Source organism: Grus americana, chromosome 17 (genome assembly GCF_028858705.1).
Source record: "Grus americana isolate bGruAme1 chromosome 17, bGruAme1.mat, whole genome shotgun sequence".
Taxonomy (NCBI): domain Eukaryota; kingdom Metazoa; phylum Chordata; class Aves; order Gruiformes; family Gruidae; genus Grus; species Grus americana.
The window spans coordinates 6,370,296-6,397,367 of NC_072868.1; the positions used below are offsets into that span (position 1 = coordinate 6,370,296).

At 61.7% G+C, this 27,072-nt stretch overlaps 1 protein-coding gene across 3 annotated transcripts; it reads left to right on the plus strand.

Moving 5' to 3' along the window:
• The first annotated feature begins 366 nt into the window (after positions 1-366).
• Positions 367-27,072, plus strand: SRC (SRC proto-oncogene, non-receptor tyrosine kinase). 3 transcript variants are annotated; one of them, XM_054845609.1, is made up of 14 exons: positions 367-516; positions 13,883-13,958; positions 17,771-18,020; positions 18,277-18,376; positions 18,866-18,883; positions 22,163-22,261; positions 22,971-23,074; positions 24,474-24,623; positions 24,891-25,046; positions 25,209-25,388; positions 25,469-25,545; positions 25,930-26,083; positions 26,277-26,408; positions 26,864-27,072. In XM_054845609.1, exons 3-14 carry the CDS (start codon positions 17,780-17,782, stop codon positions 27,070-27,072), a joined length of 1,620 nt encoding a protein of 539 aa, XP_054701584.1. In that variant the 5' UTR covers positions 367-516; positions 13,883-13,958; positions 17,771-17,779. The 3 variants fall into 3 exon arrangements, with proteins under 3 accessions (XP_054701584.1, XP_054701585.1, XP_054701583.1); XM_054845610.1 differs by lacking the exon at positions 13,883-13,958; XM_054845608.1 differs by lacking the exons at positions 367-516; positions 13,883-13,958; positions 18,866-18,883 and having other exon boundaries at positions 17,757-18,020.

A 27,072-nucleotide genomic window follows, 5' to 3' on the forward strand; every position in this document is an offset into this window, starting at 1 on the left:
GTCCCTGGCGCGACCAGGCGGTTCCCTCCGCCGCGGGCCGGGGCGCGCCGGCTGAGCCCGGGGCGGGGGCGGCCCCTCTCCCGCTGCGCGCCCCGCGGAGCCCGGCTGCCCGGAGCCTTCTCCCTTAAAAAAAAAAAAAAAAAAAAAAAAAACACCAAACCACGGAGGGGAGGGGCTGCTGCTTTTTTCCCCTATCCGCCGTTTCCGGTTTGCTGCCATATTCCTCTTTTTTTTTTTTTCCCCTCCCCGTGGGTTGCCCCCCCCCCCGCCCCGGAGAAGGGGTGAGCGGGGGCGGCGAGGCAGCGGCGCGCCGGATCCGCGGTGCTACGCGATGCTGCTGCCGGCGGCGCAGCCCTGAGCGCCCGGCTCGGCTCGGCTCGGCACGGCCCGGTGCGGGCACCCAGCGCGGCGGCGGGGGGCGGCGGCGGCGGCCGCGCCCCCGGCGCGGAGACAAAGCCGGGGCCGAGCGCTGGAGGCGAGCGGCGGGGCCGGCCCCGCTGCACGCACAGGCGGGAGGTGAGCGGGCAGCGGCGGGGGGCGGCTGTGGGGCCGGCGGGGGATGCCTCGCTATGGGGCAGGTGGGGGATGCCCGCGGTCCGGCCGTGGGGTCTGGCGGCGGGAGATACCCAGGGTCCGCCCGTGGGGTCCAGCGGGGCGGCGGGGGGATGCCCACAGTGGGGTGAGTTGGTTGTGGGTCCGATCGGGGATGCTGGCAATTTGGTAAGGAGGCTATGGGTCCAGCCGAGGATGCCCAGGCTCCGGTGGGGCAGCTGTGGGTCTGGCAGCGGGGGATGCCCGCAGTCCAGTCAGCTGGCTGTAGATCCAGACGGGGATGCTCACGGTCTGGCTATGGGTTTCGGTGGGGCGGCTGTGGGTCTAGCAGCGGATGCACATGGTCTGGTGGGTCAGCTGTGGGTCTGGCTGGGGTCGCATCTGACCTAGCGGGGCAGCTATGGGCCCAGCCAGGGATGCTGAGGGTCCAGCGGGGCGGCCGTAGGGTCCAGTGGGGCGGCACCGCCTGCCTGCAACTCCCCTTTGTTGTGATCAGGGGCTGCGGGGGACCCCCGGGAGCGCAGGGCGGGGAGAGCCGGGCTGTATGTAGGCCAAGACATGAAATATTCATTGCCCCCCTGCTTTGATGTCTCCTGATCCGCTTCCCTTGTCGTGTTTGCTCACCGGTAATTCTGGCGCTCGTGTCCAGCCTTGGTGGGCCTGGAGAGCTGTGCTCGGCCAGGCTCCTCGCTGTGCCCCTCGCCGGGGCTGGCTGGCTCCAGCCTGCTGGGGGGCTGCAGAGCCCCGGCTTGTCTGATTAAAGGCTTTATCCAGCGGAAAGTTCCCCCATCACAGCCTGGGCGATCCAACCCCCATGTGTGGCTGCGAGCGGTGGCATTGGTGTGTCCCCACCGTCCGTGTCACAGCCCCCAGTGTCACGGAAGAGCATTGTGGGTTTTGCTCAGAGCCACACTGGGGTCGGGGTGGGCTCTTATCCCTGCTCACTGCCTGGGGGCTGTGCAGGAGCTCGGGCGGGCTGTGCTGCGTCCTGGGGCTGTTTGGGATGGGCACGGGGAGCAGCCTGCCAGGATGGGGCCCACTGTGCAGGGCTGTGTGCGCTGGGGACGGGGGCTGGAGGGGGGATGGTGTCTTGCAGCACTGACCCTGGCACCCTCCTGTCTGGTGCTGAGCTGTGCAGCTTCCCGCGAGACCCGCTGGAAATGAGTGGGGATCTGCTGCATCTCCCCACGGTTTGCTGGCCCTGCACAGCGCACTCCTCCCCCAGCCCTTCCCCACCCCGACCACCACTGCTGCGGTGCGCCGGGGCTCAGCCCCCCGCGCCTGGGGCTGGGAGGTGACTGCAGTCCCGGTCCTGGTCCCGGTCCCAGTGTCGTTGAGCAGCAGTGGATCAGTAAAGGTTGTAGGTGGCAGGGAGTGGGTCATGCTTCCCTGTGTGTGCTGCTGGCTCGCCGTCCTCCTGGCTCCCCTGGAGTGATGCAAAGGGACATGATGTGGTTGCTCAGTGGAGCTGGGGAGGGGGCCCCAAGACAGAGCTGGGGGCAGTGGAGGGTGTAGAGCCCTGGGGGTTCCTGGGGCGAGCTCCTGCCTGGGGCTGGTGCCGCCTATGCGGCGGGGACAGGGACAGGACAGCATGTCCCCAGCAGTGCTGTATGCAAACTGTGCTGCGGGAAGGTGGCAACAAAAGACTTGGTTTTTCTTCCTCCTTCCCGGGTGGTGCTCCCCAGAGGAGGAGGTGTACGGCAGGAGGGAGCTGGAGGGCTTTGTTGCTCTTCTCTCAGCCGAGCAGATACCCGCTGCCAGCAGCGACCGGTGTGTGGGTGGGAGAACTGAGCCATGACAACCTCGCCCCGGGTCCAGCCGTTGATGGTGGGAAGCCCATCGTCCCTGCCAGGCTCAGAGGCCCCCCCATGCAGCACGGGTTGGTCAGACAAGGGCAAGGGGCTGGCAGGGGGAGGTGTGAGGATGGGGACATCAGCGACCTTGCATGTTAAAGCAATATCCTTTTTGTTGTTGAGAGATCCTGGGCCGCCCTGGGCTCAGCCAGCTGTTCTGCACCACTTTGTGTTGGCTCAGGATCCGGCCCATAGCAAAACCTCTGCCGTTCAGTGTCTCTGAGATGAGGCTTGTGTGCTGGCTCCCTGGGGAGCCGCGTCTCTGTAATCATTAGCCAGTTAATGCTCGTTGTCAGAGAAGGGCACCTTTGCTTGAAAGATCGAGGGTCGATTCCTGATTCCAAGCTTTGACCCGAGAGCAGCAGGGCAGAGGCTCCTCCGAACACCTCGCCTGGGTGGCTCTGCCAAAATGCAGCCCGATGATTTTTTGGAGATGGGGTTATTTATGGGCTGGTGCAGCAGCAGCTAAGGGAAGTCCAATGTTCCCTGTCTCGATCGTTAGTGGCCTTGCAGTGCTCCCTGTGTGATGGAGATGCCCTAACGATAGCTCTGCCCTTTAATGACTTTGTGCCAGAGTGATGAAAAATCACGGAGGTACCACAGGGAGGCAGAAGGGGCCGTCCCAGCCCCTGGCCGGGGAGCTGAGGGATGAGACGAGAGGAAAAGAGCTGTGGTTCGTGGTGACCGACTTACGCCCAGGCTCTGCTGCGGAGGCAGGAGGCTCCTTTGCTGCCTTGGTGGCACGAAGGGGACGTCAGTGGTCCCGAGGCGGGAATGGCCTTTAGCGGAGTGTGCAGCTCCCGGGAAGCGGCGTCGTTTTGCTGGGCTCACCCAGGCGAGGAGGGGACAGACCGTGAGGTTCTCGTGCCTCCAAACTCCCGTCCGCCTCTCCCTGCTGCTGGTGCAAGGATCATCACAGAGCTAAAACTCTTATCTCATCAGACCCGAAGGGCTTGGCCCATAGCATCTTGTTTTAATGACCAGCAAACATTTTGAAAGAGAAAAGGTAGGAGCGAGCAAACAGTCTGCGCCTTCTCCCAGCGTGTCTAAGGGGGGGGAAAACCCCCGAGCATCGCTGGGACGAAGCACTGCGCTCCTGGCATCACTGGGGGAAATTTGAAAGCCTATCTGAAGCACTATTGTTTCCTGTACTGTCTATTTTGCAGCTCGGTTTCCAAGTTGTTCCTTTATCTCTTGGAACAATTTCCCATCTGAGCTCACTTCCGCAGCACTCCACATTTCGCCCCAGAGCCCGCCTGGAGACACATCCATCGGCCGCGGGAAACGGCCTCGGCAGACGGCAGCGTGTCCCACGCTGCTCCGTGCGGGAGAGGTGCCTTTAATCCCATGCCTGGAGAGCAGCTCGGACCTCTGGATGGAAATAACCATCCTTGCGTGGCCGTTCCTGGGATGGGAGGGCAGATTGTTGCTGTTTCCAGTCCAACCTCCTTCCCTTTTCGACCGCCTGTAGCTGCGGGTGGTGCGGACTAACTCCCCCGGGGCTCGCGTTTTGCTGAAGTTTCCGCCCATCAGCAAAAAATGTGAAGTGTGTCACGGGGTGATTTCAAAGTGGGCCTCAGAAAAATCATAATGCTTTTTTGGTCCTTTATCTTTTAAATAGGCAGAGGGCTGTGAGATAGTCCAGTATCATCCACGTAGGAGGGAGGGGAAAAAAAATACTATCATTAATTGGCCGAATGTGGCTACATTGGTGTGAGCTGCGGTCGGTGCTCGGGTGCACCCAGGTCCTTGACTTGGCCCCGTGTTGGCACAGGCGACCTCGGCGCTGGCTGCAGCAGGAACCGGTGCTGCTTTGCACATGCCTCCGCACATGCATGCTTTGAAAATAAAGCCCTGAAACAGATTTCAGGAACAAATGTGGTTTGAACGTGGGCCAGGAACCAGGACCTGTGAATCTGCGTCTTGCACTGACTTCCCTTCAGGCTACGTATCTCCTGGCTGCCCTCGCTGCGGAGCGGGGAGGTGTTCGGGAGGGCTGGGGGCTGGCGGGGCTGCCATGGGGCATCGGCTGCTGGGGGGGATGCTGGTTGATTTTAATTCAGACCTTAAAGAAATCTGCCCGAGCCCCTTGGCTCCAGGTGGTCTCGGTGGAGATGCAGCATCTGAGATATCTGTAGGCTGGCGTGCAGGGTCAGCGGGCTCATCTGGAGGAATTTGGGGAACAGAACTGTCTGAGCACTGAAGGCAAAAATATAAGAAATGGAACTTGACAAATCCAGCCTGCCCCGAGCCACGTGCCCTCTTCCCACGCAGCATCCCCCGTCCCACGCCATGCCCTGGTTTGGGGGCAGCGTGACAGGGTGGTGTTGGCGCTAAATCGATCCTAAAAATGTCTCACCTCGGGGCACCTTTAGCAGGAATTTGGGGATGGAGGAATTTGGCTGTCTGGGTTTCACTGCTCCACCTTGCTTCCCCACCTGGTAAGGAGCATCGCGTGCCTCAGTTTCCCCTGGCAGCACTTGGGAAGCTGCCTGGACAGGGAGGATGTGCACACCACCATCGGAGGCTGGTGAGGCTTTATACCGAGTGTGTGCCTCAGTTTTCCCCTCCCGCCCCCCCTTCACTCCGCCGCTGCACTGCCCTGCAAGATAACCTGGTCTCCGTGAAGCACCACCGCTCCCTCGCCCGCTCAGCTCCAGCCCCTCCGACGGTGTTTTCAAGAGTTTCCTTCCCGGACCATGGCCCAGCTGGGCACCAGCTTCCCCAGCCGAAACCAACCCTCACAGCTTGGTGGTTTTGCGGTGCCGTCGGGCTGCAGCCGGTGCCAGCGACAGCGGGGTCAGGTGGTGCCATCGGGGGCTCTGGGATGCTCCTGGGGTGGAAATGGGCTGTTGGTTAGTTCTGCAAAAAAAAAAAACCAGCACGAAGAGGCTGTGGGAGCTCGGCCAGGCCCTTTCCTTCCCCTGCCCATTGGGCGAGCGTGGCGGGACCCCGCTGTGCCGGGGAAAGGATCGGGAAGCTTCGGTGGGGTGGGGGGAGCTGCCGGTGAGCACCCTGCTGCGCCAGGCAGGGAGGGTGTCGTGGGACCTGGGAGAAGGAAGGGTGCGTGTGCGAATGCAAAAATCACCGCGACCGGGATGAGCGTCATGCTCCAGTATCACGGACAGTTGAGTTTGGAAGCTTGTGGGGAGGAAGGCTCAGGGTGCCGGGACCGGTGTGCGCAGCTGGGGCTGGGCAAGGAGAGCCGCGTGTGGGGGCAGCTGCCTGCTCCCCCCGGCTGCCTGCACATGTGCACAGCCGTGCGTGGATGTGCGTGCACGTGTGTGTGCATACACTAATCTGAGCCCTTCTTGCTGCTTTGGGGATGGGCATAGCTCTCGTGCCGTGGTCTGGGTGGGCTGTGCTGAAGCCACTGTGAGCCACCAGTGAGCAGAGGCGATGCCCTTTGTCCCTTTGTCCCTTCATCCTGTCCCCGCAGGCTCTGCCCGAGGGCAGCTCCAGCTCGGGATGGCTGTTTTGGGTAGGAAGACCCACAGAAGGGAGGGCTGGAGAGATACCTCGGGAGGGTGCAAGGTCCACGTGCAGCTCGTCCCACGCTGCTGGCTGGTGTCGGCAGCTCAGGGCAGGTCCCATCCACCTCGCCCAGAGCCCGGCCCCGCTCCCCACCACTGCTGCAGCGAGCAATGGGGGGCCGGGAGGTGTGCGGAGCCCAGCTCTCCCCTCCAGGAGTGGCGGGGATAAAAGACACCAGCTCAGCGTTTTTCTTTGTTTTTCATCTGCTCGGGCTGTTTATAGCAAGCGCTGTCTGGGGCCAGCTCCTCTCCTGGCCAGCTCCTCTCCCGGCAGCTCCGTCAGAGCTACTGAGCATCCCACTTGCCCCAGGAGCGGCTGGGGAATCCGACGCAGCTTTTTGGGCATGAAAACACTGTCCAGGGCTGGCTGATCTCTGTTTGCCCCTCAAGACCCTCCCCGGTTGCTTCCTCTGACGCATCCTGAGCGAGTTGCTTTGTTTTGGTGGTGCGGATGGGAGTGGCCGTGGGGACCAGCATCTCTCTGGGCTCTGCCACCAGCAAAGTCCAGGCTCCCTGGGCATTCCTCGGCGTGCGGTCTGATGGTGCCGAGACCAAAGCCACGGTCCTGGGCTGTGCCCACTGCCACAGGAGCTGCTCCTGGTCCCATCCATGCCCATGGAAGTGAAAGCGGGAGTCAAGCGCGCATCACTGGAGACTGATCCTGTCCTCACGGTCCTGTCACCCAGCTTTGTAACCCTCAGCCACCCACTGGCCCCATAGCATGTGTGCTGGTGTTGGTGGCCCCAGGGTTCCCCGGAGCACGTGGCTTGTGTTGGGCAGATGCCCCAGAGTCCCAAAGTAACCTGGGAAAATAAGCCGATAATCAGCATTAATTTGCTGCGTGGGATCTTGCTTTTTCATTTGAAACTTGTTCAAGGGTCTGCAAAGTGCGAAGTGTTGGAAATCAGTGATGGAAGACCCTTGGCCTCTGCTTGGCTTCTCCTTCATACCCTCCCGTCGCAGTGAACCCCGGTACGTGTCCTGCCAAGTCCCCATGGCTCCTGGCCGGGAGCGGGGTGATGCCCGGCCCCGCAGGGTTTGTGTCGAGGGTGCAAATACCCTCCCTGCATTTTCCCTCTTTTACCAGCGAGTGTTTCGGTTCCTGTGCCACGTCAGAGGGCGTCAGGAGGGTTGCTGGCAGGTTTTGTGCCGTGGAGGTCCCGCAGGACCCCTTTGCAGGGCTGGCAGGGCTCGGCCCCGTGCTGGAGGGACGCTGGAGCCCCAGGGAGCTCCTCTCCCCGCTGGACTGGATGGGCTGGTTTCTCTGAAAGTGGAAATGTTTTAGCAGTGACGCCAGCGTGGCCAGGGGTGGTTGTAACTTGCTCAGATCCGGAGCTTTTCTGCCTCCTGCGTGTTCCTTGCCCCCTTCCTCCCTCTGCCCTGGAGATTTGCCACCCGCCTGCGCCGCCGTCCTCGCCCCGGGGGTGAAATTGCTGCGGCGCTGATGGGTGCTGTTGGGTGCGGCAGCCCTCGAGCCGGCACACGCGCAGGTGGCAGCACCGTTTTGGCCGGATCTGAGCCACCCGTGAATCACATCAGCCTCTCGCTGCCGCCTTCCCCAAGAGCCAGGTGTGGGGCAGGCTGGGCGCTGCACCGCGGCCATCCCCGGGGAGGACCTGGGGCAGATGTCCCCTTCCAGAAAGCAGAAGCAAACTCTATTTCCTGGAGCCCGAGGCTGGCCCTGCTGGGAGAGGCGCTGCAGAAATGGAGAACAGAAATCCCCTGCTCCTCCTCAAGAGGCCAGCTCGTGTCACCACGTCTCTGTCACCCCCTCCGCCAGCCAGTTCCTTGTTCCGGTGCTTCGCCTGGAGGAGGACGGGAACAGCGTCGGTGTGATGGGGCTGTGGGAAGCTGGAGAAGTAGGTGGTGGGCAGTGGGACCTCAGGGATGCCAGCATGCCCAGGGGTTAGTATTAAAAATGTGTGTTTTGGGGGACACTGAACCCCCAGTGCTGAGCTAGAGTGCTGTTTTGGGGAAGTATCACCCCATGGTTCCAGGCAGTCCAAGGGCTGGGAGCTCCGTCTCCTAGTGCCAACCCAGCACAACATCGGTGCTTCCTCGCCCAACGTCGGCACTTCCCGGCCCCACGGGCACTCCCACCCTGGAAGCATTTCCTTTCTGTTTCCTTCTCCTGGACTTGGCAGGAGGAGAGCAGTGCCCTCATCACCTGTCTGGGAGAAGCCGATTTCAGGTTAACGAAGGCCAAAGGCTTTGTGTGCCTTTGGAAAGTGTTTGCTGGAGCTGGTTGGGCAATTCCTGGCTTTGGCTGGTGTCCTGGTGGGAATGCTGGAAGCGCAGGCTGAGTCAGGCTGAGAGGCACCGGTAGGCATCCCTGCTCCGACCCGGAGCAGTGCCAGCGAGGTCAGGCTGCACAGCACCCAGCCAGCTTTGAGCATCGCCTGCTGGAGATCCCACCTCCTCTCCAGCCCCTGTTCCTGTGCTGGACCACCCTCGTGGTGAAAAAACTTGTTTTTCCATCTCCAGTTGCCAGGATGCCCTGGCAGTACGGAAGGGGATGAAGGATGTGTGCTGGCCGGGAAGCGAGGTGCTCCCCTCTCCCCCTGGCTCCCCTTTCCTCCGTGTGTGCAAGCAGCGGACTCGGGCTGGGTTTGCGGGACCCGTGTGCGTGTTCTCCGCCTGTCCCAAAGCCCCTGTGCGTCCTGCTGAGCACGGGCACGCTCAGCTCACTGGTGCTGGCAGGGAGGGGGCTGTGCCGGTGCCCCAAGCCCCCAGCTGTGCCCTGCTTCTGCCGGCGAAGGGCATTGGCTTCGCTCTCCCCTCCGTGAAGCCGCCGCATCAAATCTTGCCGCCTTCCATCTTGCAGCCCGGTTGCCGCACCAAAGGGCTGCTGAGCCGGGGAGCGCTGGGCACCCCTCTCGCCCCTGGGCTGGCTGCTGTCCCGCAGCAAAGCAGCCACCCTCCGCGGGGGCCAGGGCTGAGCCAGGCAGCTTCTTGAGCCTCTCGGTCATGGAGGAGGCTCAAATCCAGCTTTGTCCTTCTGGAGATGGGGGCTGACCCTGTGCCGAGGGCCGTCTTCCAGCAGCTTTATTTCCCCCCTAGATTTGCGGGGTGCGTTTGCGCAAGGCTGGGTAGGACGGCCAGTGCTTTGTGTGTCTGCGATGATGCTCGGTGACACATTAGGTCGTGACACACAGCTCTGCGTGTGACACCAGGGAGCAGTGTGCTGAGAGCTCCCGCAAGCTTCGCTCGGTGGCACGTCGGTCGGGAAAGACGGCTGCCAGCTCCCTCTGGAGCCGTCCGCGCCGCTCGGCGATGTACGTTAAAAACCCGCTGCCTCGGAGGAGGCTTTGCGTGTGTGAAGCTTTGCCAGCTCCCAGGGGCCGTGGGCGAGCATCGCGGTGGGTCAGCCCAGGGGCATCTGAAGATGTGGCCCCATCAGTACCCGGGTCTGCTGCAGCTCGGTGGTGGGGATGTGACACGGCGTGGCAAAGGCCACCTTCCCTTCTCCCGTCCCTTGCGGGAGAAAAAGGCTTAAACCCGAGCGCTCAGCGGCTCAGCACCAGCAAGCAGAACTTGCCGCACGTCCCACTCGCTCCAGGCAGCTGGTTGCGTTCTTTCGGGGAGATAAGGCTTGCAACTTTTTCTCGCCAGCCCTAAGCAAGACGGTGCTGGTGGGGCACCCGCTGTCAGGCTTCCCCTGCCCTCGCCCAGCTTCGGGGTGCTGCGGGGGTAGCGGGGGGCACTGCCTGTGGGCAGATCCTGGTGCTGGCAGAGCCGCTGCCCATCGCCCCGGCAAGCCAAAAACGGCGTATCGAGGGGCTGGCTCCGCGATGGTGGGGAGAGCTCGAGCTCCCTGCCCGGCTCCCTGGATGTGTTTGGTGTTTCCTAACTTCTCGGCCAGATAAATATCCAGAACCTGCTTTTGTGCTTCTCAGGGGGTTGTTTTGGTCTTTTAAACTCCCTGTTTTGACATGTCTTTTTGGAGGTATTTTGCATCACTCCTGACTGTGACTCTCCCCCATGCTTGGGGGGGTGAATTTGGATGGTTGATTTAATTATCCTTTCCCTTTTCATGACCCACTGGCCCCTGTTAGCTGGGGCTGTGGAGCTTTAATTAAGATGGTTTAAAATTTAACAGGAGTTGACAGGGTCGGATGGGAGGGGCTGGGACTTACATATGTGGGGAGCATGCAGCTGGGCCCCCGTGCAGCAGCCATGCCGCCCTCCCCTCTCCTCCGTCTGCGATTCCTTTCATCTGGGAGAGTTTTCCATCGGCTGGGGGGAGCCAGGGGAGGGCCGGGGTGCCTTAACTCAGGTGTCTTCCACACGCGGTCGCTGGGCGAAGCTGGGGTGCACATCAAGGGCACCCGTCCGTGGCTTCCCTGGTCCCCACGTGGGAGCTGAGAGATGAAGTGAGCATCTCTGCATCTCTCCTTGTTTTAGGAGTCAGTGCAGGTGAGAAACGAGTGTCCTTGCAGAGGAGAAGGGCTGGAGGTGTGACCCAGGCGTGCCCTCGCTGCATCAGCCGTGCAGGGAGAGGGTCTGCAGCATCAAACCCTGGTTTGCGGGGCTGCGGGAGCAGCTCCCCCTTTTTCACCAGCACCTGGGACTCAGTGCAGCGGGGCTGGTCCCAGCCCGGCAGAGACGTGCCTCTGTGTCCCCCCCCTTGTACCGAGCAAAGCCCGATGGAACGGGACAGGGGACGGGAATTGCTTTTTCCGCGGGGTACATGGTGACCTGGTGTATTGGGTGGCAGGAGGGGCTGGTGGGCTGAGCCGGGGCAGCGAGGCTTTCCCCAAAGCACCGGGGGCTGTGCTGCCGTTCACTGACCCCCCGGCCGTGATGCTTGCCGTGGGGAAAGGCAAAACTTCAGTAGCATCCCCTGGGACCGAGGGGGAAACTGCTGTGTGAGTGTGTCCAGGACTGTCCTACCAAAATGCAGGGAGGGAGCAGGGGGTGATGCAGGGAGGGGGACGGGGCACTGGTCATTCGGGGACCACCCTCACAGCGGTTACGGCAGCGCCGACCGAGCAGCAATTCATCGTCCTGGCGCGGCAGCCACCGTCTCCCCGTGACGCCGTGCTGCGGCGCTGACCCCACTGCCTGGGCTGCCATGATCGCGGGGGCAGCGCTGCCGCCTCTTCGTGCTGCCTGCACGGGGGGGACGCGGCGGATGGCGAAGTGCCCTTTGGCTCTCGCCTGCCTGCCTCCAGCCTGGGATCTCTGGTTTGAATGGCACACCTCGTAGGTGGATTCTGGTTGTCCTGCATGGATCTGCCCCGGCGGGACCCCAGTCCTGCTGGGACGGGGTCGGTTGTGCGCAAAGGGGGATGGAGCGGGTCAGGGTGGGTTTGGGATCACCGCGCTCTGCTCCTTCCCATCCCCAGTGCCTGCTGCCGTGGGCTGGGCGCTGCAAAGCTGCTTTGTCTCGCCTGCCGTCCCGCACGCTTCATTTTTCAGTCTGGCGTGAGACAGGTGCCGTTATTAATCTCGCCGGGGCTTTGCGAGCTGGGGATGCGGCTCGGCTTGTTCCGGCAGCGGGTGGGTGCTGGTGCCCCCGGCCCCTCGCCCACCTCTCCCCCAGCACCCACCCCATCCCATCTGCCCGCGGTGCCGCTCAGCACCCACCCGGCTCCTTAGCAGCCCCAAGGACGGAGCCTGTTTTGCCGGAGACATCTCCCTCCCCACGGCCCAGCGTCTGGCGTTGGGCCCCAGCCTGTCGCGGCATTTCCCAAGGTTTCTGCCTGGCAGAAGCCGTACTGCTGTGTTTTGTCTGCTCCCAATCAGTGCCTTTTGTTAGTGTCTTTGAAAAGAAGATAAGATCGCTTCCCCGCCAGCCCCGCTATCAGCCTGGCGTTACCACGGCCATTGTATCCTTGAGCGATCCGCGCAGTGGAAAACAGCCAGAGCGGGTCGTACGAAGAGCAGCAGTTCCCGTCGCTGCTGTGTTTCCAAGAGCATCTCTGCCGTGGGGAGGTAGGGCAGAGGATGGAGCCTTTTCCTGCATCCCAACTTGCCAGTTAATTTTTTTTGGGGTGGGAGAGACCCTGGGGACGCGGGTGTCAGAGGAGCGGGGATGCTGGGCAGGTCAGGCGGCATTTGCAGCGCCGGCGGGGGAGGACGGGGACGCCGCTGTCTCGCGTGCCGTGATCTGATCCGAGCTGAGCTGTGCAGCTGAGTGTGCTTCATTTTTAATTGCTTTTGGAGAGGGGAGGGTGGGGGTGGCCTCTTGCTGCAGCCTCTGCCCGGGGCAGGGTGTGCGGCTGGGCTCAGCCCTGGCACTCTCTCCTCTGGAGCCGCTGCCTAGGGGGGAACTGGGGGGGCCGGGAAGACCCCAAATGCAGAACCCAGCAGCGCACGGGGGTGGCAGCACTGGATGGTACCTGAGCCCAGCCATGGCCACGTGGGTGGTGCGCCGGCTGGGACCGCAGCCCTGCTGTGGAGCCGACAGCAAGGTTGTGCCGAGCTGCAGCTGCTTTCAGCCACCAAATACCCAAACCTGGGAGCGTGAGGGATGCAGGTGCATCCATCCGCCTGGCAGCTGCGCGGGGACCTGTCCCTTCCCCTTCGGAGGACCTTGCACCTCGCTGCCCCGGGCATGGCTCACCTCAGCCTGTGGCAGATTTGGGTTTCCCCAGTGGCTATTTTGGTCCTATTTTGTCTAAACACGGCCGTGGCCTCGCAGCGCGTGCCCGGGAGCCCGAGTGGCACAGCGCGCGCAGGCAGCGGGGACACGGGCACCACGTGCGTACGCAGCGCAGCCTTATTTGTATGTGCTGCAGCCTGGAGTTGAGACTGCAGCTTCCCCCACCTTCCATCCCGCTGTGCAATTATTGCCAGCGAATATTAGTCAAGTACAAATTACTAACCATTCAAAGTCTTAAAGAGCTGTCAATCAGCTGCTGCTTATTATCCTAATCAAATGCACTAAAAATAGTGACAAAACTTATTAGCAGTGGGAAGGGGGAGGCCATCAAAATAAACCTGCGGTGTGGCACATCCTCTGCATGGCAGCCACCGCCGCAGGCGCCCACCCAGCGAGAGGGACACAGGGTGGCATTACGCTGACCCCCATGGAGGTTTGCTTGGTGGTTTCCACCATCGCACCACGGTGTTTGCAAGGTAACCAGCCCGGCATGCGTGCCATGGGACAGCGTGCTGTGATCCGGGTAATGCACAGGCTGAACAGGTCAGGTCGGGGCAGCTGGGGCAGGGGAGGCTGCGATGGCAGCCAGCGGTACTGGGGGAGCAGCAGCTCTTTCTCCTTTGCTGCTTTGCTGCTGTCTCTGTGCAAGCCCTCCTCTCGCTACACCTTGGTGGCCAAGGACATAAAGGCAGGAGACTGCAGCTGATCTCTTCCAGGCTTGCTCCCAGCAGGGTTAGATGGCAGCGTAGCAAAAACCTACAAAAAATTTGGCCAAAATGTGCTTTTCTGGCTGAGTCAGGGCTTGAGCAGCACAAGGTGCTCCCAGACCTTGTGCTTGGTTCATGCCGTAGCACATCTGTGCTGTTAGGGATGGAGAAGGCAACCCTCATCCCTGGGGACAAGGTCCCTCCCTGGTTGGTGGCCGACTCTCTTTGCCACTGGTCCTGGCTGTCCAGAGATGGAGCAGCTGGGCTGGAAACGCTGGTGTATCCGGAGGAACCATCTCTGCTTCTCCCTTCAAAAATGTCACGGTGGGCTGGGGGTGGCTGTGCTCCCCTCTCACCCTGGGACATCACTCAGGGTGGCTCCAGCCGCCTCCTCTCCCGTCCCTGGGTGGGTTTGATGAAGTGGAGCAGAGAATTGTCCCCTCTTCACACATGAGAGATCAGAGCGAGCGGGTGTGAGCTGCCGGCCCCACGCTGGAGGGATGGCGAGGAGGAGGAAGAGGAAGGCGGCGGCAGCAGCCCTGGGTGCTGGTCCGTGATGTGGGGGGAAGAGGGCAGCAGGGCACGGGGACGGCAGCTGCCGCGGGTGCTGACATCCCCTCTGTCTTGCAGGCTGCGGCAGGAGCTGAGCTGACATTGCCGGCGGCCCCTCCCCACCCCGCGGCGAGGCTGTAGCCGGAAAGCGCTGGTAAGGGATCTTCGATGGCCTGGGGAGGGGGACCAGCCTGCTTTGCTGAATGAACCCACCCCGGAGAAGGGAAATCCTCCCAACCAACCCCCTGGGGGGGCTCAGATCTGGGGTGCCAGGCACTCAGCAACAGCTGGATTTGGCCCTTGAGCATCTGTGGGCGGGTGGGGTGCTGGGTGCAAGAGCAAAAGGCAGAGCCCTCGCTTCATCCTTCCCACCCCCCGGTGCTCCCCGCGGCGTGGCCGGCCCGTGGGGGCAGAGCTGACGTCTCGCAACTTGGCGCCGCGGTGGTTTGCAGTTTGCTGCCGGTGCTGACCCCCCGGAGCAGAAAGCAGGGGAGTTCCTGCGGGCTGCGACGTGCCCGGGGTGCTAATCCCCGCCGCAGGAAAGCTTCCTCCGTACGCCACCTCGCATCAGTCGGAGGTGAGCGCCGGGAATGCTGGCCGTGCTCCAGCCTGCCACCGCCACACAAGCCTTGGGAGGGGAAGCCCTGCCAAAAGGCAGGCACCGGCCGGGATGGGGAGCGATGCTGAACCCCCCCCATCCCAGCACTGTCGGCTGCGAAAAGCACGGGAGCAGGGAAATATCCTGCTGGGCATCAGCTGGGCTGCCCCGGCTGGACGCTGAGCGTGCCTGCAGCCTGTTACACGTAGAAATACCGTTCGTTAGACGTAAATACAGCAGAGCTGCTGGCGGTGGGTATTGTTTGCAGTCTGGCCGCTGTGGTGCTGTCCCACAGCTCCCAGTGATGCTGCTGGGGTGTGCTGGGAGCCACTGCGGCTGGGCGGCAGGTTCATCCACTTCCTTCTCTGCCCCTCGGCTTGGGGGGGGGGGTTTCATCACCGGCTCTGCCAGAGGCAGGGGGGGTCTCTCCCTGCCAGCGGGGCTGGTGTCTGGCCCTTCTCCCTGCCCCGGGGACCTGAGCGCACAGCACATTCCTGCCATCATTAATAACTCCTCTGCCTGGCTCTTGCACAACCCCCTGCGTCCTCCTGGGGGAATTTGAACTCTTTCCTTGCCGACTGTCGAGGCAGCAATGTGGGGGCTGCAGGGGATTTCTTGCCCCCCCGCTTCTCCCCCGCCGGGGCGGCTGCAGGGCTAAAGCCACACGGTCACGTTGGCCGAGTTATCTGGGACTTGGAGTGGGGATGGTGTGAGGCTGCCAGTGCCTCGGGGCATGTGTTGGGGTTGCCAGCCTACATTTTGCACTAGCCAAATCAAAACTAGTGTGTGCAGGTGTTTAGGTGCAAAGCTGTTTGTGACAGGAGAGTTTAGAGCAGGGTTCGCTGCTCTGCAGCCCCTTCCCCAGAGGACAGCAGGTTTGTGCCTCCTCATCCTCCTCCTCCGCTCCCATCTTTGGCTCCTGCAGCCAAAGTCCCGATGGCTGGATTGAGCCCCGTCCGAGCAGCGCATCCCGGTGAGCAGCAAAGCCCCTGCCATGGAGGGCTGGCACCCAGGCGCAAGCTGGAAGCTTGTGGTGGGTGTTGGAGAATTCTCCCTCCTCAACTCCCTCCCCAAAACCACTGTTCACGGTCCATGGCATCCCCGGCCAGGACACACCTGGAAGATGCATGTCCTGCATCCGCAGGCTAACGGGTGTGAAGGCAAGGCCACCCCCTGCTTTGGGGACATCGGGAAGTGCCTGCAGGATCCGACCTCCCCTTTCTGTGCTCTGCTCCTGGCTAATCTCTAGGCACATTGACTATTTTATACTCTGATTTTTCTCAGCACGCTGATAAATCCAACCCAGGCTGGCAGCCCTGTGGGGTGTGCTTGGGGGGACGCTCGTGTCCCCAAAGTGCTGCTAAATCCGTCGCCCCGGCTGGGGTGTTTTCCTGCCTGGGGAAGTGCCGCTTCCAGGGGAAACTCTGAGCGGCTGCGCTCCTTGCTCACGGTCGCGTGGGCAGTCACAAGCCGCACGGTCACAGCCCCGCCGTGCCCCCGCTTTCCTCCCTGCGCTGCCATCCCGGGAGCATCAGTGGGTGCCGGAGCCCCGGGCAGAGGTGAGCGAGGGGCTGGCCGGGGGGCTGGGGAGGTTTGTTTTCCTTAGTCGCGGGGGCTTTTTCTCATCGTTTCTAAGATCCTGCTTTCCCCCGCAGTTCTGCTTTAGCATCTTCTGCACCAGGCTTTTAAAAGTGCATTTATTTATGGGACAGACCTCTTCCCCTTTGCTGCAGGATCTGCCTCTGGACTGCTGGCGGTGACGATTTGCAAGTGCAAAGCTTGTATTTGACCTTCTGTTGCTCTGGGGCCCCTGAAGCCCGGCACAGATATGCGTGGGTCGAGTCCTGTGGCAGATACAGGCATTGGTCCCTCCTCGTCACCGGCATGTGTAGGAGGAAGGACGGGTCTGCTCCCCGCCGGAGCGGCTGCCGTAGCCATACGCAGCCCAAAAAGATCAGTTTATTGCAATTCCCGAACACTGGCAGGGTCTGATCCCGCCAGCGTGATTTCAGCTGAAGCAAACCTGCGTGGAAGCGGGACAGGGGATGCTGCTGCTCGTCGTGCAATTTGGGAGCTGGAAAACAGTAGATGGAAGTTGGGTCTTTTGGAAAATAAGCCCCGATCGTCAGGCAAAGCCCTCGCTGTGGGGAGGGAGCAGGGAGGGGAACAGAGGTTGTGCCTGGCACCCCTAAACCTCCCTGCGGCAGGAGCTGGGCGGCTCTGCTTCACCGACAGCGGGGCTGTGCAGGCTGCTGGAGCTGCCCCGTGGCGCTTGTCCTGCTCGTGGGCGCTCGGCCCAAGATACTCTCGAATGCTGGGTTAGAAAAACTGTCTGCTGGGTGAGGCTGAGCCCTCAGCAAAGCCTCGCAGGTGGCTGCATCCAGGTCCCCCTCTGGTCTGCACCTTGCGGGCAGCGGCTGCCGCCTCTGCTCCTTCCCTCCTTGTTTTTTCTTATCAGAGAGATTCTTTTCCCTGGTTGTCTCCACCTCCCTTTTCTCTCTTGCCATGCGTGATCTAGCCTAAATACTTCCTTCCATAGCTTCAGGACACTGCTGGGTGTCCTGCCATCTTTGGAGACTGCAAATAATTCCCTCCCTTCATTTATATCATTACCTTGAAGGTATTTATAGAGCATGATCTTGAGTGGAAAGGAAGGCATGACTATATATAAAGCTGAGATCCCTTGGTCTTTAGCTGCTAACTGCCTGGAAGCGCTCCTGATTTAAACTTTTCTCCCATTTGCTGCACATTTTGGACTTCACAGGAACATCCTCAGCATTTAAGTCCCCATCCTGAGCAAGGAGAGTGATGCAGCTATGGGTTCTCCAAATTTCTGCTGTTGGAGTAATCCAAACTCATGAATATTTGTCTGGGTCTTGGCTTCTCCTGTCCATACCCTGGTAGAAACCCTCATGTAGGAGGAAACGTGGCTGTACGGAGTGCTGAGGTACACCCCACGCTGGGCACCCAGCCCTGGGGCATCCACAGCCGCGCTCCTGAGCACCGGTCCAGGCTCTGCGCTCGGCATCCTCGCTCTGCAATCCCACTTTTGCTTCCCTCCGCTCCCAAAGTGCGCCCTGGCAGCTCCGCTCCCGGCGTTTCGCTGGCTGCTGCGGCGAGGAGGGAGGTGGCTCGGCGTTAATGAGGGGCGATGCTGTCCCAGGGCAAGGGCAGGATGGCCAGACTTTCCAGCAACTGATGCTTGAACAGACTCCAGAGGTTGTTTTGATCCCTCGCAGGCAGGCGTCCGTCATGCAAGCCCTGGGAGGCAGATGATGATGATGATGATGGTGATAATAATAATAACGACGACGACGACAATAATAATAATAATAGAAGCCCTGTGCATGTGTGCTTGTCTCCTGCAGCCCGGGACCATGGGGAGCAGCAAGAGCAAGCCCAAAGACCCCAGCCAGCGCCGGCGCAGCCTGGAGCCCACCGACAACGCCCACCATGGGGGCTACCCGGCCTCGCAGACACCCAGCAAGGCGGCCGCTCCCGACACCCATCGCACCCCCAGCCGCTCCTTCGGGACCATGGCTGCCGAGTCCAAGCTCTTTGGAGGCTTCAACACCTCCGACACGGTCACCTCGCCGCAGCGTGCCGGGGCGCTGGCTGGTTGGTGTGCGCTGGGGCTCGGCGGGGCGTGGGGGGGTCCCAGTTGGGTCTTCGTGGGTTTGGTTCCAGCTTCTTCTGGTGATGATGGGGTCTCCTGCTTTTAAGGGGCTCTGTCTTTCAGCTGGAGAGGGAGCAGATCTGTGTCTTATCGGCCGGTGGGAAGATGGTGGGAGAGGAGGGTCCCTGGCGAGGGGTGCCAGCGCCGTGCTGCGGCAGCGCCGGTGGCTGTGCCCATCCTGAGTGGTCTCTGTCGCAGGTGGAGTCACCACCTTCGTGGCCCTCTACGACTACGAGTCCCGGACAGAAACGGACTTGTCCTTCAAGAAAGGAGAGCGCCTGCAAATCGTCAACAACACGTGAGTGTCTCTGTCCCTGCGGCCGAGCCCACATGGGTGAGCCGTCCCCTTCGTCCCTCCTGCAGAGCCCCCGAGCCCAGCCCCAGGACGGCCAGCTCTGCCAGGGCTGGGTGCTCGAGGAGGGATGCTCCAAGGGCCAGCCCTCCCCCGGGATGGGTGCTTAAAGAGGGACGCGGTAACTTGTCTGAGGACATCGGCGTTGGAGGCGATCGTTCGCCTGCTCCCGCACCCTCCCGGCCCTGTTGCTGGTCACCGTTGCCTTGCAGCCTCGTCACGGAGCCACCTCCTCTGCTTGCTGGCCAGTCTGTGCCCTCCTACATGGGGCCACGTCCCCGCCAGTCCCCTGTCCCCATCAGCGCTCAGCTCCCTCTCGTCTGCCTGAACACATCTGAACTTCACGGGCGCTTTCCCCTGTGCTTGCACGGTGTCTCTGATCTCAGCTTCTCTCTTGACTGTTTTTTCTCTCCTCTGTGCCACGCTGTCCTTTAGGAGAAAAGTGGATGTCAGGTGTGTATTGCAGATTATTACTATTATTATTGTTAACGATCTTAAATGTTAAAAGCCTGTCCGCTGCCCATGTTAGGGCAAGGTTGGGTGGAGTGGGGCTGGGAGGAGATGATTGCCCGATGGTTTTGTGATCAGTTGGGTTTGTCCTCCCTGAGTGACCGGGGCAGAGTGGGAAGCCCCTTCCTGTGCTCCATCCAGAGCTGTGTCTGCACCCAGGAGCTCTGACCCTGGCCCGCTTTCCCTGCCTGCGCCTGGCACCCCTCTGCAGTCCCTTTTCACTTGGCTCTCTGCTCCTTCCTGGCCTTTTCTGCATTTATTTTTGCAGGTTTCAATTTTATTTTTATTTTTTGTGAGTGGCTCAGGGGACTTGAGTGCTTCCTTAGGGGTCTGGCTCCTGCTTGTTCGCTCTCCATCCTGGTCGTAGCAGCTCACCCATCGCTCGCTGCGTAGAGCAGGGCGGTATGACCAGCTGGAAGATGCTCCTAAACATGATCCTGTATTAAACCCACACGTGGTCTGTCCTGGCATGCATGGTCTGCAGCATCCTTCAGCTGCACTGCTGGAGGCCTGGCTGGCAGAGCCGCTGTCCCCAGCGCTGCCATGGGGTCCCTGGGGTCCGCAGCTCCTGCTGGACCCCCCACTGCTGCCTTCCAACCCGGGCACCCAGAACAGCTTTGCAAAGGTGGAAAGACAAGGGAACATCCCAGGGGTATTTCTCCTGCAATGGTCAGGCAGCGTTGCACAAATGCGTTTTCATTTTGATCCTTGTTCTCCTTGTTCCGACGCTGTTTGTTCATGGTGATTCATTTAATCCACAAAGTCCAGGATGTGCAGGGCTTCAACGCTGCAGGAAAAGCTTGAGTTTGGGAGTTTTGGTGCTTCTTGCTTTCACAGCCTCAGCAGCGTGCTAGCCCCAGGCTGGGGTTCTGGTTTGGGCTGTTACAAAGGGAGCTCTGCCCATTGCGGGTCCGGATTGGGCCCATACATGAGGGGTTCGTCCCTTATGCCTTAAATCACTTCTGGGGTTCCCATACTTCTTTTCCTCTTCTGCTGTTTGTCAAAGGCTCGGCAGAGGGAAGGGTTGGGGGGTGATGGGCTCTGCAGCAAAAGGGAGCAAAAGGGCTTTTTTTTTTTTTTTTTTTTTTTTTGGGGGGATGCAGCCCATCAGGCTGGAGGGTGCAGGATCTGGCTGCCGACCTTCCCGGTGTCTGCTGCGGCTGCATGGGTGGGACGTCCACAGGGAGAGAGGCGGTGGAGAAAGCCGTGCAGTTTGTGCAGCGCTCGGGGCGGGTAGATCTCTCTTCTCGCCGAGTGCGCTCTGCTGCTTGGGTGCCCAGCCACCAGCGGCTCTGCAGGGTGGCTGCAGGTTTTGGCTGCTCTGACGGGGCTGGGGTCATGCCTGGCAAGAAGAGAAACCTCCACGTCCCGCAGCTCCCTGCTCCTGCGTCCTGGCAAAGCCCAGGCTGCCTGCCGTGACCCTCGGTCTCCCTCGTGGGCTCAATCCATCCACCCCAGTGCGGAAGGGCTCTCGTGGTACCATTTCCAGCGGGAGAAGGTCTCCTCCCAGCCAGCTGGCAGCCAGCAGGGATGTGGTGGGGTATTTTGGGTAAGATTGTGCAGGGAATTGTTGAAACGCTTTGTTTTGACGATGATGATTATTATTATTTTTTTCCCCACTGAGACATTTTTAGAATAGTTTGTTTTTGCTGAATTCCCAGCTTGCAGTCTTGCAGCCCAAGCTGGAATAAAGCCACAACTCAAAAGCTGGGCATTTCTCAAGCAGATGTTTTCTCTGGTCCCGTGGGAAAGGAGCCCAACCCAGTAAAGGTGACTGGGCCAGCAGCTCCGGCTGGGGAGCCCAAGCTAACTGCCACGAGATGCGCCACAACCAGGAGAAGTTAAAATACTGTCTGGAGCTGCTGCGAGGCTGGGGACGGGCTCCGGGCAGGCGGCAGAGCCTGCTGTAGTTGGGAGATCTCCAGAGGGTCCCTGCTTTCCCCCACCCTGCCGGCACCAGCGCGGGGAGCCGGGGTCCGTGTCTGGCTTCTCCCGGCTGCTTTGAAGCATCGCTGTCTTAGCTGGGACAAGCAAAAGTCACAAGCTGCTGGTGTGTCTGGAGCAAGGATGGAGGTTTACGCCTCTGCAGGGGTCGGGGATGGGTCTGGATGTGGTCTGATGGGTCTTGCAGTGGTGATTGATGTTATCAAGGTTTTTCTGTAAAGTGTTTGTGGAGATCATCCTGCCAAGTTCTTGCAACCTTGCGGTGCCATTCCTGGACCTGCAGTGTTCCCGTAGCCTCGTCTCCCTTGTGGTCAGGATAAATTAGGTGACTCCATCTTTGATGGGTGAGAAGATGCAGGTGGTGGGAGGAAGCCCTGCTGTCTGTGGGGAAGGGGAAGCTGCCTCCCGCCGTCCTGTTGTTCTCTATTTATTGTCCTTTCCTGCCCCGTCCTGTGCAGGAGCCTGTGGGGAGGAGGGCAGAGCAGTGAGAAGGCTCCCGCGCCCTGCCGGCGCCTGGGGACGTGCTTGGGGCCGCCGTGCCTGGGGCAGGAGGGATGGCGGGTCAGCCCCGGGTTTTTGGGGACCACCCGGGGACTCCCGCGGGGCAGATTCGTGCTCGGGGCCACGGGGCCAGCACAGTGGGGGCGTGTGGCTCCGTGCAAGCAGTCGTGCAGGCGCAGCCTTTGCTGGAGCTGCAAGCGGGGCACCCGAGCTGGACGGCGCCCGCTGCATCCCGGCGGGGCTTCACTGCGGGGCAGGTCTCACCTTCCCCTCCCTGCCCAAACCTCAGCCCCGTCCTGTTGCTTTTCTGCAGCCTGTGTTTAACAAACTCTCTTGGGTTTTCCTGGTGCTTTTTTTAATGACTGCCATCATTCTGTCGCTTTTCCCCTCCCCCTCGCCTGTCGCTGCCCGCTGCCCTGCTGCCTTGGATCCCCAATGCCTCTCACCCCCCAGCCAGACCCCGTGCGCATTCAGGTGGCTCCGAAGGTGTTTTGGCTCACTGGCTGCCATGCCTGGTTTAAATTTGAAGCATCCCGTATGCGGATGGGCGGCCCCACTACCAGGAGCTTGCCCAAACGGAGCCACGGGCAGGGGCTGGCAGCAGGAGCCCTCCTGGCCGGGGTCCGTCTGTGGGGCTGGGGGCTGCGGGGCTGCACCCCTTCCCGGCGGGGCTCTGCGCTGGCTCGTCCCCCCCCCGGCCCCGGTGCCTGCGGGCGGGAGAGGGGCTGGCTGGGGGGCTCCTGGCTTCACACTGAGTGTGTTTTGGTTCTCTTGCAGGGAAGGTGACTGGTGGCTGGCTCATTCCCTCACTACAGGACAGACGGGCTACATCCCCAGTAACTATGTCGCACCCTCAGACTCCATCCAGGCTGAAGAGTAATTGCCATCTTTTAGACAGTCTAAAGACGAGCGATAGCAAACACACCCTGAGCGCTCCTCCCTCCCCCTGCCCCTCTCCCGGGCAAAGCCTGCAAGGCCTCTGGGTTTTTTCTTTTTGTTATTTTTCCCCTTTGAATTTGCAAACCCCATAAAGGTTTTCCAGCCTTTCTTTAAGGCCCATAAATGCGGAGGTGCAGCGTGCTTGCACGGTGGAGGGATGAGCGGTGGTGTAGCAGGGGCCGTGGTGGACCTGATGCTTTTGGTCTGGTTTTCACTCTTCCGCGTGGACACGTACCCGTGTGTGAGGATGCTGCCGGCTCCAGCTGAGCACAGAGGTGACCGTCACGCCGGGAGAGCAGGCAGGGGCAAAGCCGGCCGTAAATCCCAGAGCAGGAGGTGCCAGCTACATCCCTGCAGCCCGTCCCCAGCCAGCGGCACAGCGTCCCCCCGGCAAGAGCTCACGGGGCGTCAGGGGTCCCTGGAGCCCCTCGTTCGGGGAGGCTTTTGGAGTGAAGGCGTTTCGTGGTCTGTGGTGCAGGGTTGCTCCTTGGGCGATGCCCGCCCCGAGGTGCCCCAGCCTGGAGATGCAGCCTGTGGTCTCTGAAATCTGTGGGGAGGTGGGGGCGGGGGCTGAGCCCGCTGCTTGGAAAGGCAATGGAGGGGGTGGGTGAGTGCCAGGCGCTGAGCCACTGCCTTGCTCTTGCAGGTGGTATTTTGGGAAGATCACTCGCCGGGAGTCCGAGCGGCTGCTGCTCAACCCTGAAAACCCCCGAGGGACCTTCCTGGTCCGGGAGAGCGAGACCACAAAAGGTGAGTGGGGCCGGGGGGGGTCAGCCCTGGGGAAGCCCCTGTCTGGGGGCAGGGGGCATCTGCGCAGGGACCCTGGTCCCCCTGTGCGGTGCCGGTTCCCCCAGTTCAGCTGCACAGGGAGGGAGGAGGAGAAAAGAGTCGTACCTTGTGGGCAGGAGCCAATGTTCGGGGTCGCTGGGCGATGCCCCTCGGTACGAACAGCCTCCTGGGGTCTCCCCATGCTGACGCACCCGTTAAATCACCGGTGACATCTCTGTGCCGAACGCGCCGTTACCCCAAGCAGCCTCCTCCCCCGTGGAGGGATGCGGCCGCTTCTCTCCCGTGCTGCCTGCCCGGCGGTCAGCCTTAGAGGTGGCTCAGCTCATGGCAGGGTGGGAGCCGGGTGCCTCACCAGCTCCGGCATACGCACCAGGCAGGGTGCTCTGTTCGCTTGCTTGCTTGGGTTTTTTTACAGCCCCTAGTAGATTTTTTTTGTTTTCTCCTGGTCCCTTATACTGGCAAAATCTTGAACATGTGCTTCCTGGGCGAGCAGGCAGAGGCAGTGATGAATCTTTAGGTCCTTCTTTCAAGTCTGACAACTCTTTGTACTTGTTTTGTGCCTCCTGAAAGTGCAAGTTGTGATCTTTGCGGTTCAGCTGCCTGAGGATGCTGTTTTGTACCTGGAAATGTGGTTTAGTTTGGCTCCAAATGCACCTTTGGGAAAAGCTCCTTTCTGTTTTGATGCCTTGAACTTGCCACTATTTATTTTATTGTGGTGGAAACGGCTCATTCAAGAGGCGGCATAAATCTTCCTTTCTGCTTTTTGTGACCCCAGCAGCGCGGTGGGCAGAGCAGAGACAGGCGCCCACAGCGATGCCCACGGTGGGATTTGTGGAGGAGGGAATCGGGCCCACCAGCTGCTTGGCTCCCCTCTGAGATGCCAAAATGTTGGGGTTGTGGGTCAGCAGCTCCCCCCAGCCTGCCTCCCATCCCCCCTTTGTCACTGGAGCTGGATTCATCCCTGCACCCTGGGGGGCTGCTCGCCCTCCCGCCCACTGGGCCCCCCCGAACACAGCAGGGTCTCTTCCTCAGCACCAGCCTGGGGGGGCACGGGCCGTCGCGGTGGTGCCGGCTCCTCTGAGCGGCGGTGGCCCCTGCGTGGCCCTGTCGAGAGCAGCATTCGTTGCAGAGGAAGCAGCAGCGGTGTCCACACCGCGTGCTGCTGGAGAGAAGGACCCAGCAGGGCTGGGGGGGCTGGAGGGGGTGATGCCCCTCGTTAGCACTTCCCCGGTCCCACGGGGATGCTGACCTGGCTCTTGGCTGCCCAATCCTGCTCCCCCGTGCCCAGCCCCCGGCGGGACCCCATGGGGAGCACCCGTCTGTGGCACAACCCCCCCCAGCCCTTCGGTCCTGCCCGCAGGTGCCTACTGCCTCTCCGTCTCCGACTTCGACAACGCCAAGGGACTCAACGTGAAGCACTACAAGATCCGCAAGCTGGACAGTGGCGGCTTCTACATCACCTCCCGCACCCAGTTCAACAGCCTGCAGCAGCTCGTGGCATATTACTCCAGTGAGTAGCCACTCGGGGTCCCCTTGGGGTCTGGGTGACACCCTGGGTGCTGTGCCTGCCCTCGCCGCAGGACAGGTGCTGCTGGGAAGCCAGTGTGGGGCTGGGGGACCCCAAACCAGTTGGGGGGGACCCTGGTGAAAAGCTGCTTGGGTTTTAGGGAAGAGGGTGAGGGTCTGGGTACGGATCCCCGAGGTGTTTTGCGGGGTAAAAGACGTCGCGTGCCTAAATGCCCAAGTGTCACCCTGGTGCTGTCCCCTCCTGTGCTAGAACACGCCGACGGTTTGTGCCACCGCCTCACCAACGTCTGCCCCACGTCCAAGCCCCAGACCCAAGGCCTTGCCAAGGACGCCTGGGAAATCCCCCGGGAATCGCTGCGGCTGGAGGTCAAGCTGGGACAGGGCTGCTTTGGAGAGGTGTGGATGGGTAAGGACCGCTCCTGCCCCACTGCCTGCCCCATGTCACCACCTGCATCCTCTCCCCAGCCGTTTGCCGGTGCCCGGAGCCTGCAGTGGGGTGGGGGAGCAGGCGAGGGACACGGCCCCCTGCCCCGTAAGTGTGTCCTGAGCAGCGTGTCCTGTGCCGCAGGGACCTGGAACGGCACCACCCGGGTGGCCATCAAGACGCTGAAGCCCGGCACCATGTCCCCGGAGGCTTTCCTGCAGGAAGCCCAGGTCATGAAGAAGCTCCGACACGAGAAGCTGGTTCAGCTCTACGCCGTGGTTTCAGAGGAGCCAATTTATATCGTCACCGAGTACATGAGCAAGGGTGAGCGCAGGAGGGATGCCGGGGGGGCGGCCGAGGGGCTCTGCTCCTCCGGATTGCCATGACCGTGGTCTTCCTCGCAGGGAGCCTGCTGGACTTCCTGAAGGGCGAGATGGGCAAGTACCTGCGGCTGCCCCAGCTCGTGGACATGGCGGCTCAGGTGGGTTTGTGCATCCCCGGGCCTCCCGCGGTCCCCTCCGAGGGCGCAGGCTGCCTGAGCACCTCGCTGGGCTCTCGTGGCTGTTGCCTGTCAGGTCGGGGGGGGCTCGGCAGCCTCGCTCGGCTCGGGTTGTGTGCTGCTGTCCCTGCTGGGTGCTCAGCCCGGAGCTGGGTTGCAGTCAGGGACCGTTGCTTTCCCTGTTCCCGGCTCTCCCTGGTCAGCAAACCTGCGTCTGCCTGGGTTTTCTTGAGCGACCGGCTGCTCCTGCACCCCAGGTTGGGTCACGCTGCGGAGCCATTCCCCTCGGCGGTGCCAGGCGCTCCCTGGGGACCCTCACATCACCCTGCCAGCCTCGGTGCCCCATGTCCTTCCTGGTCCCCACAGATTGCGTCTGGCATGGCCTATGTGGAGAGGATGAACTACGTCCACCGAGACCTCCGGGCAGCCAACATCCTCGTGGGGGAGAACCTGGTGTGCAAAGTGGCTGACTTCGGCTTGGCGCGCCTCATCGAGGACAACGAGTACACCGCTCGGCAAGGTGCGTGCCCGGGGCTGCCGGCACCGTCCCTGGACGCGTGGCACCGGAGCGGTGGCCGCTCTGTGGTCCCCAGTGCCCATGGGTGTGCGTTGCATCTCGAGCCAGCACATGGCCCTGGCTGTGCGGGGGTCCTGGGGGTACTCGCAGCCCGTGTGGGGCCGGGAGCAGCCCCTCACCCTGCCTCTCCATCCAGGCGCGAAGTTCCCCATCAAGTGGACGGCCCCCGAAGCTGCTCTGTACGGCAGGTTTACCATCAAGTCGGACGTCTGGTCCTTCGGCATCCTCTTGACCGAGCTGACCACCAAAGGCAGAGTGCCGTACCCAGGTGAGGGCTGGCACTTGCCGGCACAAACCCCATCCCCACCGTGGTGCCCTGACGCCAGCCACCCTCGCCCAGCGCTCACCCCTGCTACTCCCTGGTCCCCAGAGCCATCTTTGTGGAGGAGCAAACCGATGCAAAGTTTCTCCTGCGATTTGGGCAAGGGAGGGCAGGCTCGGGGGTGAGCTGCCCCTGCCCAGGTCGGACCCTGCCCTACTGGGGCAGGGCAAGCAGAGCCCGGCCAGGATGCAGGGTCACAGCCACCCCGTCCCGCTCTGGTCTCTGAGCAAGGTGACAGGCTGGTGGGGACAAGCGCTGTTGGGCTGGGGGTCCCTCTTTCCCTGGGTCAAGTCACCGGGGTTGCCTGTAAGGTTGCCAGCGCGATGCCCTCAGCATCCCCTCCGGGAAAGGCATGGTGCAGGATCTGTCCGTCTCTCACTCCTGTCTCTGGCCACACGCAGGGATGGTGAACCGGGAGGTGCTGGACCAGGTGGAGCGGGGGTACCGCATGCCCTGCCCGCCCGAGTGCCCCGAGTCCCTGCACGACCTCATGTGCCAGTGCTGGCGGAAGGACCCAGAGGAGCGACCCACCTTCGAGTACCTGCAGGCTTTCCTGGAGGACTACTTCACCTCGACAGAGCCCCAGTACCAGCCCGGCGAGAACCTATAG

Coding starts and splice junctions, on each gene's coding strand:
- SRC (XM_054845609.1), top strand. CDS start 17,780: ATGGGGAGCAGCAAGAGCAAGCCCAAAGACCCCAGCCAGCGCCGGCGC. Junction 24,624..24,890: donor GCTCGTGGCATATTACTCCA/GTGAGTAGCCAC, acceptor CTCCTGTGCTAG/AACACGCCGACGGTTTGTGC. Junction 25,546..25,929: donor TCGTGGACATGGCGGCTCAG/GTGGGTTTGTGC, acceptor TGGTCCCCACAG/ATTGCGTCTGGCATGGCCTA.